This window comes from Perca flavescens, chromosome 23 (assembly GCF_004354835.1).
Source record: "Perca flavescens isolate YP-PL-M2 chromosome 23, PFLA_1.0, whole genome shotgun sequence".
Lineage (NCBI taxonomy): Eukaryota > Metazoa > Chordata > Actinopteri > Perciformes > Percidae > Perca > Perca flavescens.
This window is the reverse complement of record NC_041353.1, coordinates 22,679,482-22,696,440: the sequence shown is the minus strand read 5'-3', so window position 1 is coordinate 22,696,440 and position 16,959 is coordinate 22,679,482. Positions and strand designations below refer to the sequence as shown.

At 41.2% G+C, this 16,959-nt stretch overlaps 1 protein-coding gene across 5 annotated transcripts in view; it reads left to right on the top strand.

Moving 5' to 3' along the window:
- The window catches only part of sbf1 (SET binding factor 1), an 86,241-nt gene that overhangs the window by 29,916 nt on the left and 39,366 nt on the right, over window positions 1-16,959 (top strand). For 2 of the 5 annotated variants that reach the window (XM_028570712.1, XM_028570709.1), the window contains exons 3-10: window positions 2,646-2,783; window positions 3,073-3,201; window positions 4,023-4,133; window positions 6,751-6,828; window positions 11,016-11,045; window positions 13,510-13,615; window positions 13,774-13,906; window positions 14,080-14,188. In XM_028570712.1, the coding sequence (XP_028426513.1) occupies window positions 2,646-2,783; window positions 3,073-3,201; window positions 4,023-4,133; window positions 6,751-6,828; window positions 11,016-11,045; window positions 13,510-13,615; window positions 13,774-13,906; window positions 14,080-14,188 (834 nt within the window). The remainder of the gene's footprint in view (window positions 1-2,645; window positions 2,784-3,072; window positions 3,202-4,022; window positions 4,134-6,750; window positions 6,829-11,015; window positions 11,046-13,509; window positions 13,616-13,773; window positions 13,907-14,079; window positions 14,189-16,959) is intronic. The other 3 variants (XM_028570713.1, XM_028570710.1, XM_028570714.1) reach the window with 3 other exon arrangements.

The window sequence follows — 16,959 nt, the reverse complement described above, 5'->3', positions numbered from 1 at the left end:
TGCGCCCTGTGCGTGCAGTGTGCGTGTGTGTGTGTGTGTGTGTGTGTGTGTGTGTGTGTGTGTGCGCATTGTTTGGAGCAATAACTCCATCTTCTCGTCTGTCCAGACAAAATTGTCAGCTTTTGTTGTTCGCTTTGCCATTTTTTGGTTTGGCGCTACTCAGGAGAGAAGTAGAAGGATGGTTCTACGCAGGTGCGCGGACTTGGTGGCGTTGTGTGGCAGTGCTTCACACTACCACCTAGCTGCCTGGTGTGCATACTACATTGAATTTTACACAGTTTTGCGTTACCATATGCACGCAGATTTCCCCCCCAAAACTCTAAACGCGGAATAAAAAGTGAGAACGCAGCGCCACTTATGCGTTTTCTCTTCAGATGGTTTCCATTTAAACATAGCCTAAGTGCAGGTATTACTTTTTTATAGGATTGATACATTCACCCCACTCTGGCCTGGCTGAGAGCTATGTTTACGGGGGGGGTTAGAGTGTTAGAGTATCAGTTATGGATAGGTGAGTCTGTTTAGCAGACTAAAGGTGCTGACACACCCGGGAGATCGTTAGAGCTGTAACAATTCCAAATGTTGCTGTAGAATCTGTTGTCTCAGAATTAATAGCAATTAACAATACAATTGTCTCTTTCATTCATATCTCAAAATATTTATTTATTTCTTATTTTTTTCCAACAAATAAAGTTTTGAATGAATACACAGAAACACAGTCTATGAAGTAAACTACGCGTCTTTATTATCATCACACCCATTAAACATGTTGAATCGGCAACAAAAAATGAGAGATCCAGCGTTGAAGCGGCCTGTCAGAGGAATCGCTCTCATTGGCTGTTCAGCTTACTGTAAGCGAATGAGTGCATGAGAAGAAAACGGGATGTGAGGAAAGCGAGCAAACCACTGAAGGCTCTTCTCGTTTTTTATCATCATCAATCCAATACACCAACGTTTAAATATTCCCTCCTAAAAACACACGATTGGCATATCGAGTTTTGCACATTATATCCATACGAGGGCAAACGTACAACAAGAAACATAGCTACTTGTATAGGTATATTTTATTTCAACATAAACATGTCTTTTAAAAGATCTACATATCTACACGTTACACAATTGGCTAGTAAAATATAAAAACTTAATGTCCCATTTACACACTCCTGTCACAGCGTAGGGAAGCACATTGCTATCGCCAGCTGATTGACAACTTAATTTGGCTCATTCGTCGCCACTTTTTTTTTTTTGTGTCAGCATCTTAACAGTCAGCTGTCCTAAACTCCTGCTGTCTTGAATGGAGCTTTTTATGCCTGTAATGAAACTGCGTCTTGTGTTGTGTCGGAGGTATATCCCCTTCAGGCTCAGGTTATTCAGGGATCATAGAAAAACCCATGTTTCACACACCAATGTGTGAGGAAACATGTGAACTTGAGATCAGAAACAGAGTTGTGACTCACAAGGCTGAGCGGGGTTGTCATGCTTTCTCATGCTAAATTATTTAGTTGCCCCAAAAAAAAAAAAAAAAAAAAAAAAAGAGAACGCATGCTCAGAAACTGAGCAGGATGGAGGACGTGATGTAATAATTAGGGATACTCCCAATTCTTTGGGATCTTCTTTTTCCATTGTGGAAAATAGGGGCATGGTTTCATATGGGTGCTACTCTGGGTATCTGAATCTGTATCGGTTGAGAGAAAGTCAGTTAGCTGCATTCTTAATATTAATGCAGGTGAGTTGCCAGGCCTGTTGAATCAGCATGGATTCACACATGGGTTAAAAAGGTTGTTGTTGTTAAAACGCTCTGTGAGTCAGACGTGAAAAAGGGCAACTAAAATGGCTTCATAAACGGATTGACTTAAGATAAAAGCATGTGTGACATGTTTACACATGCCAACTTCAGCTCGAGTCATCAAGTCATCATCATGAATAATTGCCATAACATGATAAATGTCATATCGTAACAAAGAAAACTTGCGAATGTTGACTGTCTATTGTTTGCTCTCCTCAGTCAACCATGACCGTATAATAATTATAATATTTGGAAACGACATACCATAACCTTTCTAAACCAACTTATGGCTGCTTGATTATGGAACAAAATCTTAAAATATTGAGATCACGATCGTTTAACACGATTACTCATCGACTTTTGGAAAGTTGTTGCATTCACTGAACTTAAAACAACAACAGTTAAATAAATCAACAGTGAAAACACATTGAACCGTGAAATTACCCATTTTTTCCATTCAGAACACAAGACAAAATAAAGAGTTTTATTAGCCGAATTAGTAATAGCGATTCAAATTTTGATTCATTGCACAGTCCTAAAAGCAACTACATTGTGATTAGAAATGAGAGCCAACATATACTTTCACATCTATTCACATGGTTCAGTCAGAGCTTTTGGTGTTATTAAGTAGGCGGACAGTTTTCAGAACCTGTTTTGTTGCGTTAGTGATAGCCTAGCCCTGGATGAATCACTCTGAGGTGCAGTACGAACATGTGTCTGTGATATGTCACCCAGGTTGCTATGTACACTAATCTTGTGCCCTTTCTTTCCATCGCCATCTGATTCCAACCCATGTCCCTGTTTCCCCTCGCTGCCATCACCTTTTCACCTCTTCAAACCTCCACTTCCTCCTCCTCTCTAGTTCTGTCAGCCCAGCGGTTGGCAGCTGGTTCCTGAGCGGCAACCTGCTTCCTTCTTTGTAGCGGTTTTGACCGACATCAACTCAGAGCGTCACTACTGTGCCTGCTTCACCTTCTGGGAGGGCCTGGACAACCCCCAGGTGAGACGGACTGCATTGAATTTGCACATTTTTTTGTAATACAAGTGCAGTGATTGTTCAAAACATGCCTGTTTGGAGTGGGCTGATTGCTTGGCCCTCTGTATTGCTGCTCGTAGCTTTCTCCATTGTCTCGCTTTGCCAGACCTTCCTCCACAGCGCTGTGGAGATAGGTCTGGCAATGACGAGACCATTATGTTACAGATCCTGCGTGTGAACCAGGTTTTACAGTTTGAAGTGTTTATCTCAGCCTGATGGGACTAATGATCTATCTCTGCTTCTCTGTGTTCAGCTGCAGAAGGCTAAGGCCAGCGAGGCGGATGAGGTGGACGAGGGGCTCGCCGTCGTCCAATCGGCTCAGGTCTTCGCCCCCAAGAGCCTGGTGCTGGTGTCCCGACTGGACTACACCGAGGTGTTCAGGGTACGACGCACACAACAGCCCCAAATACTCTCCCACTCCTACATCATTTTGTGGAAAATGACACCAACGTGTATTTGGGTTTGTGTGCATTGACCTTCTGGCGACCGATGTCGTATTAGCACGACGGCCACCATTTGGGACACACAAAGAGGCTAAAACTATGGACTGTAGGGCTGAACAATTTGGGGAACAAAATCTAATGCCGATTTTTCTGCCAGATATTGCGATTACGATTCGATTCAATTTTTTTGTTTAGTCAAAGTTCAATATTCACTGTGTAATAGATAAAACACATCATTGAGCATTATAACATGAGACACCATAAATGCTGCTCTATATTCTCATTCAAATGATGAAAACATGGATATGAACAGCCAGCAATAACTGTTTTTCTTTTAATAAGCATGGAACATCAAACAGTCAAACAGAATATCACAAAAGCTAAAGTTATAATAATAAAAAAATATCACTGCTTTCCTGAAAACTGAAATGTCTGATATGTCTCAGTTCAACAGCAGCATCTACATAATGCACCTTCTACCATCATGTTAAATAAAGTCATAAAAATTAAAGAAAAAATCCACTGAAAATAGGTAATTTCTGGAAACAATCTGTAACATTATTCCAGCATTCATTTTATGAAAAAACAGTAAATACTATTACAAAAAGAGGAATAAAAAAATGTTAGACCAAACGTTCAACTAAATATTGCTTTGACTTGAAACCGATTAATCGTTCAGCCCTACTGGACTGTATAGAATATGGACGGGGGCCATGCTTTTGTTAACCTTTGACCTCTGTGTGCCACCCCCATTGAACAGAACTGTCTGGGTCTGATCTACACCGTCCATGTCGACGGCCTGTCTGTCCCCTTGGAAACGGTAATCGGGAACCTCCTCACGTGTATCATCCCCATCGCTGGAGGCTCCCAGGTAACTGCTGCCCGTTCATCTCTTTCTCACACACACACACACACACCTGTACAAGCTACACGGCCCTACAAAGTCTGAAGTCCAAGTCATGATATGATGTCATATAAATCAGATGACCAAGGACGATGCTAAGCTGTGACTAGGACTGGGTACCGAATTCAGTACTTTAGAGGCAATGCGTTCTCGGTGCCTAAAAAGTATCGAGTATGGAAAAATACCACGTCATTCAATACGTAATTTCAATCCCTAAGGAGCAAATCTCATCAGAGTGAGTGAGCCAATAAGCATGCAGCATTGTTCCACCAAGATCTGATATTGCTGGTGATTGGCTGTTCAACATTACGCAGGAAAAACTCTACGTTACGCACAGAGACTGGGTTCATGTAGTAGGAGCTGAAAGATTAATAAATAGATTGTGCCACAATGTGTAATGTTATTTCTTTTTGGTTTATAAAATTGGTATCAAAAAAGTATAGTTTGAGAACGGTAGTCTGTATCCTTCATGTTCCACTTTCAGGATTACTCCGGTGCTGCAGGAAATTCCGCCGGATGCGTGTCTTTTCCGTTTCCTTCCGCTCTCTTTGTGTTGAAATTTTAAATTTGGAAGATTTGTGAGGACTACGGTTAACCGCTCCTCAGATCTCTGCAGGGTAAATCCAGACAGCTAGCTAGACTATCTGTCCAATCGGAGTTTTCTCTCGCACGACTGTTTTGCAGCGGCTCTGTGCAGTTTAGCACCGCCCATGACGATTCTGATTGGTTTAAAAAAATGCCACTAAAGCAGAGCTTGCTTTCCTCCCATCCCCAAATGCTGTGTGGAATAGCCAGACCCTCCTTCAGCGCGCTTTGGAGGAGGGTCTGGCAAAGCAAGACTAGGAACAGGTATTCATTTGGTTGGGGACTCGTCATAGTTGGGGGCGTGGCCAGTGGCGGAGTCACCTGACCAGATAACATAGCGTTAACTCAGTGTGGACTACTCAAAAGCACTTTTACCACTTGACAGAATAAGATACATGACATTTTTTTATTAACCCGGTAAGAGACAGCTAACGTTAACTGTTTAACTGTCTTATCTTAGATGATTCCATCTGAGAAATCAAGCTATATTAAAGATAAGTATGTCCAAGCACGTTAAATGAATAAATTCCTTGCAACTGTTACAGTTTTGACTGTAGCAGCGACGTCAGTGGTATTAACACTGGCTCCGTCTCTCTGTTTGACAGTATATAAAACTTTAAAACACAATATTTTACTTTATTAGAGGCACAGAACGCCACAAAGCAACTTTTTTCGGCATTGTACCAAGCAAAAAAACAACCGTAAATATGATAAAGATTAACTGCTAACAAGGTCTACGCTCATTAATTAGAGTGGTTTGTTTTTCCCCCACTGCATAAACAGAAATTATGTTTTAGTGGGCATTCCAAGTGATGCCGATACCCAGCCCTGGCTGTGACAGAATTCAGTCTCATTTCTTATGCTGTTCCAACTCTTTGCCTTTGCTGGGTGGTATACTGTACACGCCTTACTGTTGCCCCATGCCTTGCTCAGCCGTGCAGCTTCTTGAGGCAGTAAGCAGTGTAGAGAAGTAGAGCTTGGCGCAGCCCGCTAGTATAGCAACTTGTTTTCAGCATGGACTGCTGGCTGCTAAACCTTCACCTGTGTCAGCTTGGTACGACAGAAAAGTATTAGCTGTGGCTATAGAGGTTTGGACCCTGTGTTCCTTCATGTGTGTATACAGTATGTATGCCTGTAGAAAGACTATGAATATGCACATGCCTGCGCATTTCTTACTTGGATTACTATAAACAGAGAGTCATGAGGTTAAAAATGACACTAATCTCCTTCATACAGCTGGTTTTACAGCAGATCTCTCGTCCTGTAAACACACTTTAATGTAGACATTTCAGCATTATTTCCGTTCATTTTTGTAGTCTTGGGCCTACTGAAAGACATTTGTCACCTTTTTTTTTCCTTTATGTTTTTCCCCTTGAGTTGAGGTCTGTTGTATAAGCCTAATGGTTTTTGGCCTGTCCTGACACATCTGTTATTTGTTATTTCATTATCTGGATTTTATGCAGTAATATGTATGATTTAAAAAAAAAAAAAATAATAATAATACTGGGAGACATTGATTTCAAAGCTTTGCGAAACACATAGTCCTTTGTTGATAGTATTTATCAGATTTAGACCGATTCACCACATTTTGCGAGCAATATTGGCCATTGAACAAAACAACAATCCTCCAATTTATAACCAGATAAACAAACTTCTAACAAATCTGCAATACCTCCGATATGATAAAACCCAATACTTTTTGTGTTTTTGTGAACACTTGTCATTTTCTTCTTCTTTTTTTAAATTATTTCTCACTCCCCTTTAGTCAATTCTTTTTCTCATATATTTTGTAAAAAAACATGTTATAATTTTTTTTTTTATCTCACTTCCAGTGATTCAGCATTTAAACATCCCAGTTACACATGTCCGTGCCCATGGTGCACATACAGTATGACGTATCTATTTTCTCTAAATGCACATCTGCTGTGGTTTCCAGATGTTCTAACCCATGTGTGTCTTTGTGTGCACCCTACTGTACACTGGTTCCTCTGTGTTACAGATAGAGGAGTCCCCAGTTTGTAGTTTAGACACGTTTCCTCAGGCCCTGGCCTGTGACTGGCTGCTGGCCTGTCTCCAGGTAACTTTACTGTTCTGCAAGCTTCACCAGCAACCAGCTCAATGTTAATGATTCTGTTAATCCAACAGACCCGAGTTGGTTTCTTTTCTTTAAGGAATGTGCAGTCATTACAAATCATGCGTGATTGATGGCGCTTTGGCTATTTTTGACCTGCTTTGTTGTGTGTTTTGTCATCAAAACAGGATCATAGTCATCATTTCAAGCGTTTCATTTGATTTCTTTCATCTCTTGTATTTGTCTTGAACATGATTTTTATTTTTTTTATTTTTTGCAAAGTCTTAGAACACTGACCACGTTTACATGCACACTATATTCCACTATTATTCCGAATATGACTATTTCTAATTTAATCCGGGTCCTGTAAACCCCATACCCGTTTGGATATTCAGAATTAGGCTTAATTCCGAATATAATATTTTCTGATAAAGACGTGGGATACGCCGATATTATTCAGGTTTGAGGAGCATTCTTTGGACATGTATACAGCCCCTTCAGAATATGCGTCTCAGTTAGGATTCTTACCGCAGTTTGCGGCACACAGCCTCTTTCCTGTTTACGGTCAGCTCTCTGCGTCGTACACAAACCAACTAGCCAACAGTTTACAAGGCTGGGGTTTTCCCACTCTCTAAAACACACACAGACACACACACACACACACACACACACACACACACACACACACACACACACACACACACAAAAGGCGTTGCGGTGCAGGTCGTAGTTCAGTTGCTGGGCAACTATATGGGACAGCAGATGGCTTCGTAGCAGGCAGCACAGCATCTGAATGAGAGAATCAGATCTAATCAGCATTAACACACATACAGACCCAAACAGTAGAGGATAATACGCAGCTCGCCTTACACACTGACACACATCTGAAAACACAAACAAGCATCATATATATATATATATATATATATATATATATATATATATATATATATATATATATATATATATATATATATATATATATATATATAGATATATATAGATATATAGATAGATATATAGATATATAGATATAGATATATAGATAGATATATATATATATATATATATATATATATATATATATATATATATATATATATATATATATATATATATATATATATATATATATATATATATATATATATATATATATATATATATATATATATATATATAATCTCTCCAGCAACCTCAATGTCTCAAGTGTTACAGTTAAAATGATTTATATATTACATAAACAGGTTTGGAAAAAGTATTGAATCTCTATAAGAAGATATTGTAATCTCAATTGTTTGCTAAACCCTGCCCCCAAACAGCGCTTGTCCAATCACAGCTTAGCAACCGCAACTAGGGATGGCAGGTCAGTCGAGCTGTGTACATGGGACTGTAGTAAGAGTGATACTCCGTGTGTAACACGTTTGGATGATTGTTTCTTTCTGTACTCTCTCCAAACCTAAAACTTTAAGTAAAGGTGAAAGAGTAAAAGTGTGTGGAATAAATGAAATATTTATTGTTTATAAGTTAAACATATTAGCATGTCCGGCTATGTAGCTTACTACCTACAGCTAGAGTTGCAAAGATTCATCGATTCATTGTCAACTATTAAATCAAAGTGTCTTTTTATTGAGCAGTTATATTTCATATACGTTACATTTTTACATTCAGAGCTCTTTTTCATAGATTCGCCAACTATTTTGATAATCGATTAATAATTTTTTTAGGAAAGAGAAGTTCATAGAATTAAGACCTAACACGCTCAAATCACATTGAAACTTTGACAACTGGGTCACCATATTACCTTCATACGGAAAAATTGTTAAAATTCTCTGATGTCAGCTTGTTAAATGTGAATATGTTCTAGTTTCTTCTCTCCTCTGTGACAGTAAACTGAATATCTTTCAGTTGTGGACAAAACAAGACATTTGAGGACGTCATGTTGGGCTTCGGGAGAAACACTGATTGACATTTTTCACCATTTTCTGACATTTTAGAGACCAAACAACTAATCCATTAATCCAGAAAATAATCAGCAGATTAATCAACCGTGAAAATAATCGTCAGTTGCAGCCCTAAACTCAGCATGATGAAGGAACGCCAAGTATCTTTTGTTCTACATCACAGTGTTTGCTTCTCCTCATCCATTAAGCCTTTTTTTTTCCCCCCTGTAACATTAAAACGTAGCATTGTTGGACAATGCAAAGCTCAACCAGCGTAGCAACGGTAACTAACTAGGAGACAGGACTTAGTGAGTGGTCGGTTTGGCAAAAATGTTGAACGTGAACGTCCGCAGGCGTCTAAACGTTTGAGCTACGTTGACATGCGCTAGTAATGGGGCAGGCTGTGACAGTTCCAGCTTGTGAAATAACCAAAGTTTTATTTTTTTATATATATATTTACAAGTGTATGATTTAGACAGGTTGACCAGCAGGATGTTACAACACTCCAGTCATTTATCTGAGAAGTTTACACAACCCTAATGTGAAGTGAACTTCTGGCTGTTGGCCTGCTGTGGGAAATGGTGAATAACAAAGGGAGAGCAGCAGGGTGGCCTTTACACAGACGTGACAAACCACGGAGTTCTTATGCATTCTTTCCTTATCAAGTCCTCTTAATCAACATCGTGAATCCCCGCAATCTGTACAGTACACAGCCCTGACCTATGACCTTTGTGCAAGTATGTGGGTTGTAGTTACAGACTTCCCCCATGGTGTGTGGGGTGACTTGTTTTATTTACAATGGAAGAAAGTACAGTGCTCATCGAACCATCCATCAGTGACCAAACTGTTCCAGGAATCTGTGTAAATCTGTCTCTGACACGGCTTCATGTGACAGAGGGAATTCCGATCCCAGTTTCTGGACACGGTCTGTCTCACTGCCAAGTGCTCTGACTGACGGGATTTAATTTTGGAATGAGACATTGGAACTTTGAGGCATAACTGACAGAAACCCCACTTCAAAAAGTTGAACAAGCTGTTAAGCTGGAGGTCATGGCCCCTTTCTTTTGGTTGTCACGTAGCCTGTGGTCTTCAGTTGTTCCCTTTACCTCTTATCGTTGCAGTTTGATACTGAAGGGGATCTCAGTGCAGGCAGTCGGTTTCCAGTATCAGTTTTAGGACAGATACTTTCAGTTTTCGAATAAGAATACCTCGGCTTTAGAAATTCCCTTATGCATCATTGTTACTGTTACAGTGTAATTTCGAAACCGTGTCAGGATTATAGACTGTAAAAATAATGGACTTAGCATCCGTGACGTCACCCATTGGTTTGTGGACTGTCATTTGAAAGCCTTTAGCTTGGCAATATTGCCGTCGCCATCTTTTTTTTTTTTTTTTTTTTAAACCCGACGTGACAATTTGGGACGAGAGGGTGGAGCTGGGGAGGATGACTCAGCCAGTGTTGTTTATGGAGCTGCGCTAAGCTAAACGCCAAAGGGGGGAAGTTAAAGCATCCCCTGCTTTATCGTCTATTTTAAAATACATAATATACAATATGAACATCATGCACTATTGAAGAAGACTTGGAACTAGCGATTGAGGCCAGGTGTGTGTGTGTGTGTGTGTGTGTGTGTGTGTGTGTGTGTGTGTGTGTGTGTGTGTGTGTGTGTGTGTGTGTGTGTGTGTGTGTGTGTGTGTGTGTGTGTGTGTGTGTGTGTGTGTGTGTGTGTGTGTGTGTGTGTGTCCAATAAGCGGCACTAGTAAAAGTAATGTGCATACCCCTCTATCACTATATTACTGTTTTATATGTCATTCATGTATCCATATTTGTACTGTTGTTGCACGCTGTGTGTTTATTTTGAGTTTTGAGTAGAACGAAGTGATGAATCATCTGTTGCTGTTTTTGGGCTGCCGGATGCTAAGTGATGGCTATATGATGCATGTGTGTGTCTCTCATGTCTAATGTTACAATCATCCTTTTTTTTTTTTTTTTCCACAGCTGTCATCCTGCAGTTCATGTTCACGATATTATTGTTTGTGCAGCTTACTTGTTTTGCCATGCTGAGACATTACTGTCATAATGTTATTTAGTTTGGGCATTCTGTGCCCTCACTCCTGTTGTTTCTAATCTGTGTCTTATCCTGCTCTGTGTGTGTGTGTGTGTGTGTGTGTGTGTCTGTGTGTGTGTGTGTGTGTGTGTGTGTGTGTCTGTCTGTGTGTGTCTATCTCTCTCTCTGCTGGGTGCTTGTGTAGCCGGGCCAGGAGGAGAGAGAGGAGAGTTTGGTACGCCGGCCTGCCTTTTATTCTCCTCTCGCCACCAATCAGCTCTGAGCTTTCTCAGCTTCCTTTTCTCCACCCATTCCCTTTAGCCAATCCGTGCTCAACTCCTTGTGGCACAAGAACCAATCAAAATGCTTTGATGCAGACTCAATATGTGACCAACATCTGATCATTCATTTCATATTCGGTGCACATCTGATACATGCCTCAACTTTTCTCATATAATAAATAAATGTATAAGTAAGGGGTGTCCCATGGACCTGCAGTTGTTTATCAAAACTTTATGTCCCTCTAGTAACATTAATACACGTTTATTAAATGGTTATAACACATTATAATGCAGTTGTATGCAGCTATAAGGGCTTTTTAAGTGTGCAAAAATACGTACAGTATTGTTCAGCAATAAGTTCTCCAATGAAGACATACATCCGTGATTTAATACTTAGTCATTCACTATCTGCTAATACAGCAGCCTCTGCATCTGGGTGTCTACAGGAGGAGTTCCCTTTCAGGCGATTCACTCGGTACAACACATATAGAATGGGATATCACGCCCCCGCCTGGCCTGACTGAAGACCCCTCTGTTCACACCTAGAAGGCTGATCTGTGGTGACGTATGTTGGGCCCCGCCTGCACATATAAACAGTCATCACACCACAGTCATCCTTCAGTTCTCACGCTCTTCGCTTCGCTAAGAACACCTCTGCCGGGTGTTAGCCACCAACTACACTAATTTTCATAGTAGTAGGAGTATGTTATCCAGGGGCTCTGTGTCTCGGTATGAGCACCAAGCCTAAACAGGCAAAGAAGAGTTATAGCTGTTGACAAATGCATGAATGAACTCTCACACCTGCTTATAACTACAATATAGGGTGTTATAAACTATTTATTACACGTTTATATACTATTTATGAAAGTGTTGCTCTGTGAATATGTCGACAACTTGAGGCCACAGCTTAGTGACAAAGCCTGTAGCCTTCCAGGCATGAGAAGAAATCCTTTGGAACAGTGATGAAGATGCTACATCAGAGCCATGTAGACCTTCAGCCTATCAGAAAAGAGTATCCTCAACGGCGATGTAAATAACATTAGCGTATCGGCCCCTTATCATGACAAACGGTGAATCGAGCACACCTGATGATCAGATGTTGGATCACAGCATTGAATTGCTAACGGCTCGCCTATGGTCGCCGATGCTATTGCTGCTGCTGCTGCTGTAGAGAGCATGAAATAACGCTGCACTTTCCCCTCCCCGCTACACACAGCCATACTGACTGGGTGCATTTCAACCACTTGAGAAGAAGTTCTATTTCAGAAACTAATTGCAGATTAAACTGACTTTAAGCCCCTCTGACGAGATTAAAATACAATTTAGATGTCTACTGTTGCTCAAAATAGTCCAGGGGCTTTCATCTCATTTTGTTTTCTATATGCAGTAGGTCAGGGAATCTGTGATTATCTGCGAGAAATATCTGGATTGTTATTTTGCCCATAATTGTGCCATTCAAATTGACATATGCAGGTTTTTTTTAAGCATAACCTGAAATTTGATTTGTACCAATTTTAAGCAAAATTAACAAGTCCCACATGTTTCATGTATTTTAGAAATATCGTCCCCAAGGTATACTGTGTCCACTAGTCATTCATCTTGCGCTGCGATGCTTAGTGGTACTGTGTTATTGTGCTCGTACTGTATTGATTTCTATTTTTGCAGTCTAAATCATCCCCATTTCCACTCCTGGCTTGTTATCCAAACCACACACAAGTCGATATTTATTGGCTTTGCATTCCGTCTGGAGCAAAGTAGATTTCCACTTTTACCAAAGTTAATGTGCCTATTCTGTAATGGAGGACATAGTTATTAGACATAATGTAGTGCAAATCAGAGCTCCTGAATGTCAGCCCTGTAATGAGCAGTATCTGTGCTGTCGTAAGCTCTTTAAGAAAGGCATTTTGTTTCAACCTTTAAACAGATCAGAGAAGTGTTTCTACACTGTGTTGATGCTTCACGGTCCCTAAATGAATCCTCCATACAGATTGACTCGGATCAACCTTTTTCCGCCTGTGCTCACTTTAGACTGCAGTGGAAACTCGTCGCCGGGATTTTTCGCTCCCACAAAAGCTTGATTGATACGGTGGTGTTTTTGCAGTAAGGTTGTTGGCGTGGAGTGCTGCCCACCTCCATTCATGTCCCGATCGGCTGGAATGGCTTGTCTTTTAATTTGTGATGTACCTGCTAAGCTTCTGGGATTCTCCATCTCTCTGTCGCTGATGCCCCGCTGCTCACTGGACACGCACCGCTGTGATTCAACCACGATGCCAAACCCTGACTCTATGAGAAGCACCATTCGTTCTCAGTTTTTATTTTCTTCTCACCTCCCTTTTCAATCCTTCTGTTCACTCCTCCCTCTCTCTCTCTCTCTCTCTCTCTCTCTCTCTCTCCATCGCTCTCTCTCTCAATCTATAGAGGACTATAACGTTAGGTGCTGGCGACCGGCAAGTTATCCAGACTCCCATCGATGACGCACTTCCTGTCAGTGGCAGCACCGTGGCCCAGCTCTTCAGACAGCTCGGTACAGTTAATTAAAATACGGGGTTTAATTCTACACCTGTCCCATTTCCAAGTAGTGTTCCCCCCCCCCCAGTAGGGTAGAACATATGATTATGAATTTGGTTTTCTGTCCTGGACGTCCTGTGATGCCTCTGTGTCTGTGCTCTCCTCGCCTCTCAGGGATAGTCAACGTGCTGTATCTGTTCTGTGCCGCGCTGACGGAACATAAGATCCTGTTCCTGTCCAGCAGCTACCAGAGGCTGACCGACGCCTGCCGGGGATTGCTGGCCATCATGTTCCCCCTCAAATACAGGTGGGATCCCACTCCTCAGTCTCTCCATACTGCGTCTTTAGATCTTTCTTTCAGGACACATCTGATATCTATCTATCTATCTATCTATCTATCTATCTATCTAATGGGTGAAGCACAGTATAGTTGACAGCAGATGTGCTAAATCTCTTCTCTCCCCCTCCCCCCCGTTTCAGCTTCACCTACGTTCCCATCCTGCCGGGGAAACTGCTGGAGGTCCTGAGCACCCCCACCCCCTTCATCATCGGTGTCAACTCATTCTTTCGCTCGGAGACACAAGAATTGGTGGGTTCTCATCACTACAACACCATAGACCAATGCTACACAAAGAAGAGAAAAGGGGACTGCTCAAAGCTAGCACTTTTTCTACTGTAGTAGAAGTATAAGTAAACTCTATTGGTCGTATGTGGAAAAATGCATCACGTGGAGACAATCGCATGTTCACACATCCAGATAAAAAGAACCAGGGAGTATTTGACTCTCAACAACAGTTCCCGCTCTGCTTTTACACACTGGATTTATTTATGTTAGATTGTGAAGTATTCTGTTAAAAGAGGTCCAGTTACTAATATTTCCTCTCAGCAAAGGTCCGAACCGCTTAATGTCTACATTGCATCCTACCCCTACGTATGTCAAATAAATATAAATAAATAATACATTTCAACAATATTTATTGTCAATTTTCAAAGTGGGATAACATATAGACGCATTGAACTTTTTATGGATAACTAAAAACCATCTTTGACATAAAATGAGTAAACTTAAGGCCTACATTTCAAGTGAAAGACAACAAGACAGACTCTTCTGAATAGAATTAGAAAAAGTGCTAGCTTTGAGCAGTCCCCTTTTCTCTTCATTGTGTTACTTCCTTTCCTAGAGAGAGCCATGGGCCCGTGGCTGCCCCGCCACTGTTTTGAATCTTGGCTTAAATGGAGTTCGTTCCATTCCCATGCGCGCGTCTAGAGTAAGCCTGGAGCGGTACTTATAGTGCGCTCCATTTCCCTCGGAACTCTGCAGCCGGAGCTGGGAACGACGTCACACCCGAGTTGAATGCGTTCCATTTACAAGTCAGATTTTTTTAATTGTGGTGTAAGCTCTAGCCAGGTTAGCCATTGTCAGCAATACGAGAAGAAAACAACGCATTGCGCCATTTTTTTGTGCATACAAACAGCGCAGCAACATGTCCACAGATAGACGTTTGACAGGGCTGTGTGTATCACTGATTTTGTGAGACACAAATGAGACAGAAGTGCTAATAACCCTATGTTACTGCAGCGTTTTTTCCGACTTTGACCTCAGAAAATCCGACTTCCGAGTACAAATGGAACGCATTATTATTTTCCTAGCAGAGAACGCTGACACACAGCTGTTAGTTGATACCAACATGGTCAAGGTGTGTAGGCCACCTGTGGTTAGACCAGGCAGAACCGTCTCAGTCTGGAGCCAGAAAGATGCTCCATGCTGTCATCTGTCACATCGGTCTGTTCTCTCGAGTGAACTGTCTATGCACGGTAAACCGTCGGTTTGATTGGCTCAACTGAGTGAAGCGATCGGCGTAATAAGTGAATTACCTGTGCCACGGTCGAAAAATAACTTTGCTTTGTGAAGACAATTATTTATTCTCGTTAATTTGTCAGAAATTGGCTCACCCGGTAGAGCGTGCGTCCCTTGTAGGCTGAGTCCTTGGCAGCGGCCTGGGTTCGAGTCCGACATGTACCTCCTCTCCCCCTTTTCCTGTCTTCAAGCTACCCTATCAATTAAAGGCCATAAAAAGCTACAAAAACATAATTTTAACTATTCCATAGTTTAATAAACTTGCTCCCAAAATAGACCAGAATGGCCTTTTCAAAATCAGACGGAGGAGGCCAAAATGATCTACGAAGAAACCCGGCTATATACTTTAAGACACCCTCAGCTACACTGACGTGGATCTGAGCTTTGATTACAATGGAGAGAATGTTCATGTAAACTCTCACTGACCCATTAAGCAATGGTTCACCTGTCTTTTAATAAACGGCCCATCTGGCTATTTGCTACCTGCCTACCTTTGTAGATTTTGCCAAGATAAATTATACCAATATACGTAACAATAATGACTTGTCTTATTAAAGCTCGATGAGAGTGTAATGAACCCATACAGTGCTGCGTGCCGCCCTGATGGAGCCGTTGTCTGACATCACAACCACACACTGTGTGATGTACAGTAGACACATGGCCATTATCAGTGTACAGGTCAGAGGTTATCGTGTGGGCAGCCTTTCCTGCCGCCTGCACTGAAATGGGACTGTGTTTGTGTTGTTGGACGGCTAGCGTCCTGTAATGAGCAGCTGACGACAGAGACCACTTTGTCTGTCTTAGGGGATCGACCGATACTGGTTCTTCAAGGCCTATACTGATTATTAGTAGGTAATGGAACCGATACGCATTTGCAGTGAAAATGAAAATCTTGAAGTCAAAATGTTAACCGCTCAGGGCGCTGGTCCAGCCCACTCACTCTGACATCTCTCCATTTGTGCATGAATAGGTCCTGAGCATGTCTGTGTGTATTTCAGGCCTGTGTGTAGTGATTTCTAACAGAGTGTAAATTTTAATTTCCCCACTGGGGATCAATAAACAGTATAAATTATTAAATTAAATTATTATAATTAAACTTAAGCAATTATTTAATAAATGAGAAACTTTGAACGTAATACCCAGTAGAAAATAGTCAGTCAGATAGTGTTGTGGGGGGACATGAAGTCAGACTCAGTGGGGAGAGAAACCGGAGCAGAGGGACAGACACAGAGCTGTAGCTGAGCCAAAGTAGAGCACTTTTTAATTCATTCACTTTATTGGTTATTAAGCTAATAATAAAACGCTGATACAGATCATCTGCAAACTGTAAAAAAAAACGGCCCAATAATCCGTTGAGCCCTAGTCTTTCTCTGCGTTAACGTCAGTTGCTGTAATCATATTGTGTATCTACGGCTGTAACAATTATTACATAAGTCTCATTGTCAATTCTTTTGCATAATTGCGGTTTCTTTGTTTAACTGCAATTAATTATTAACAGTAGC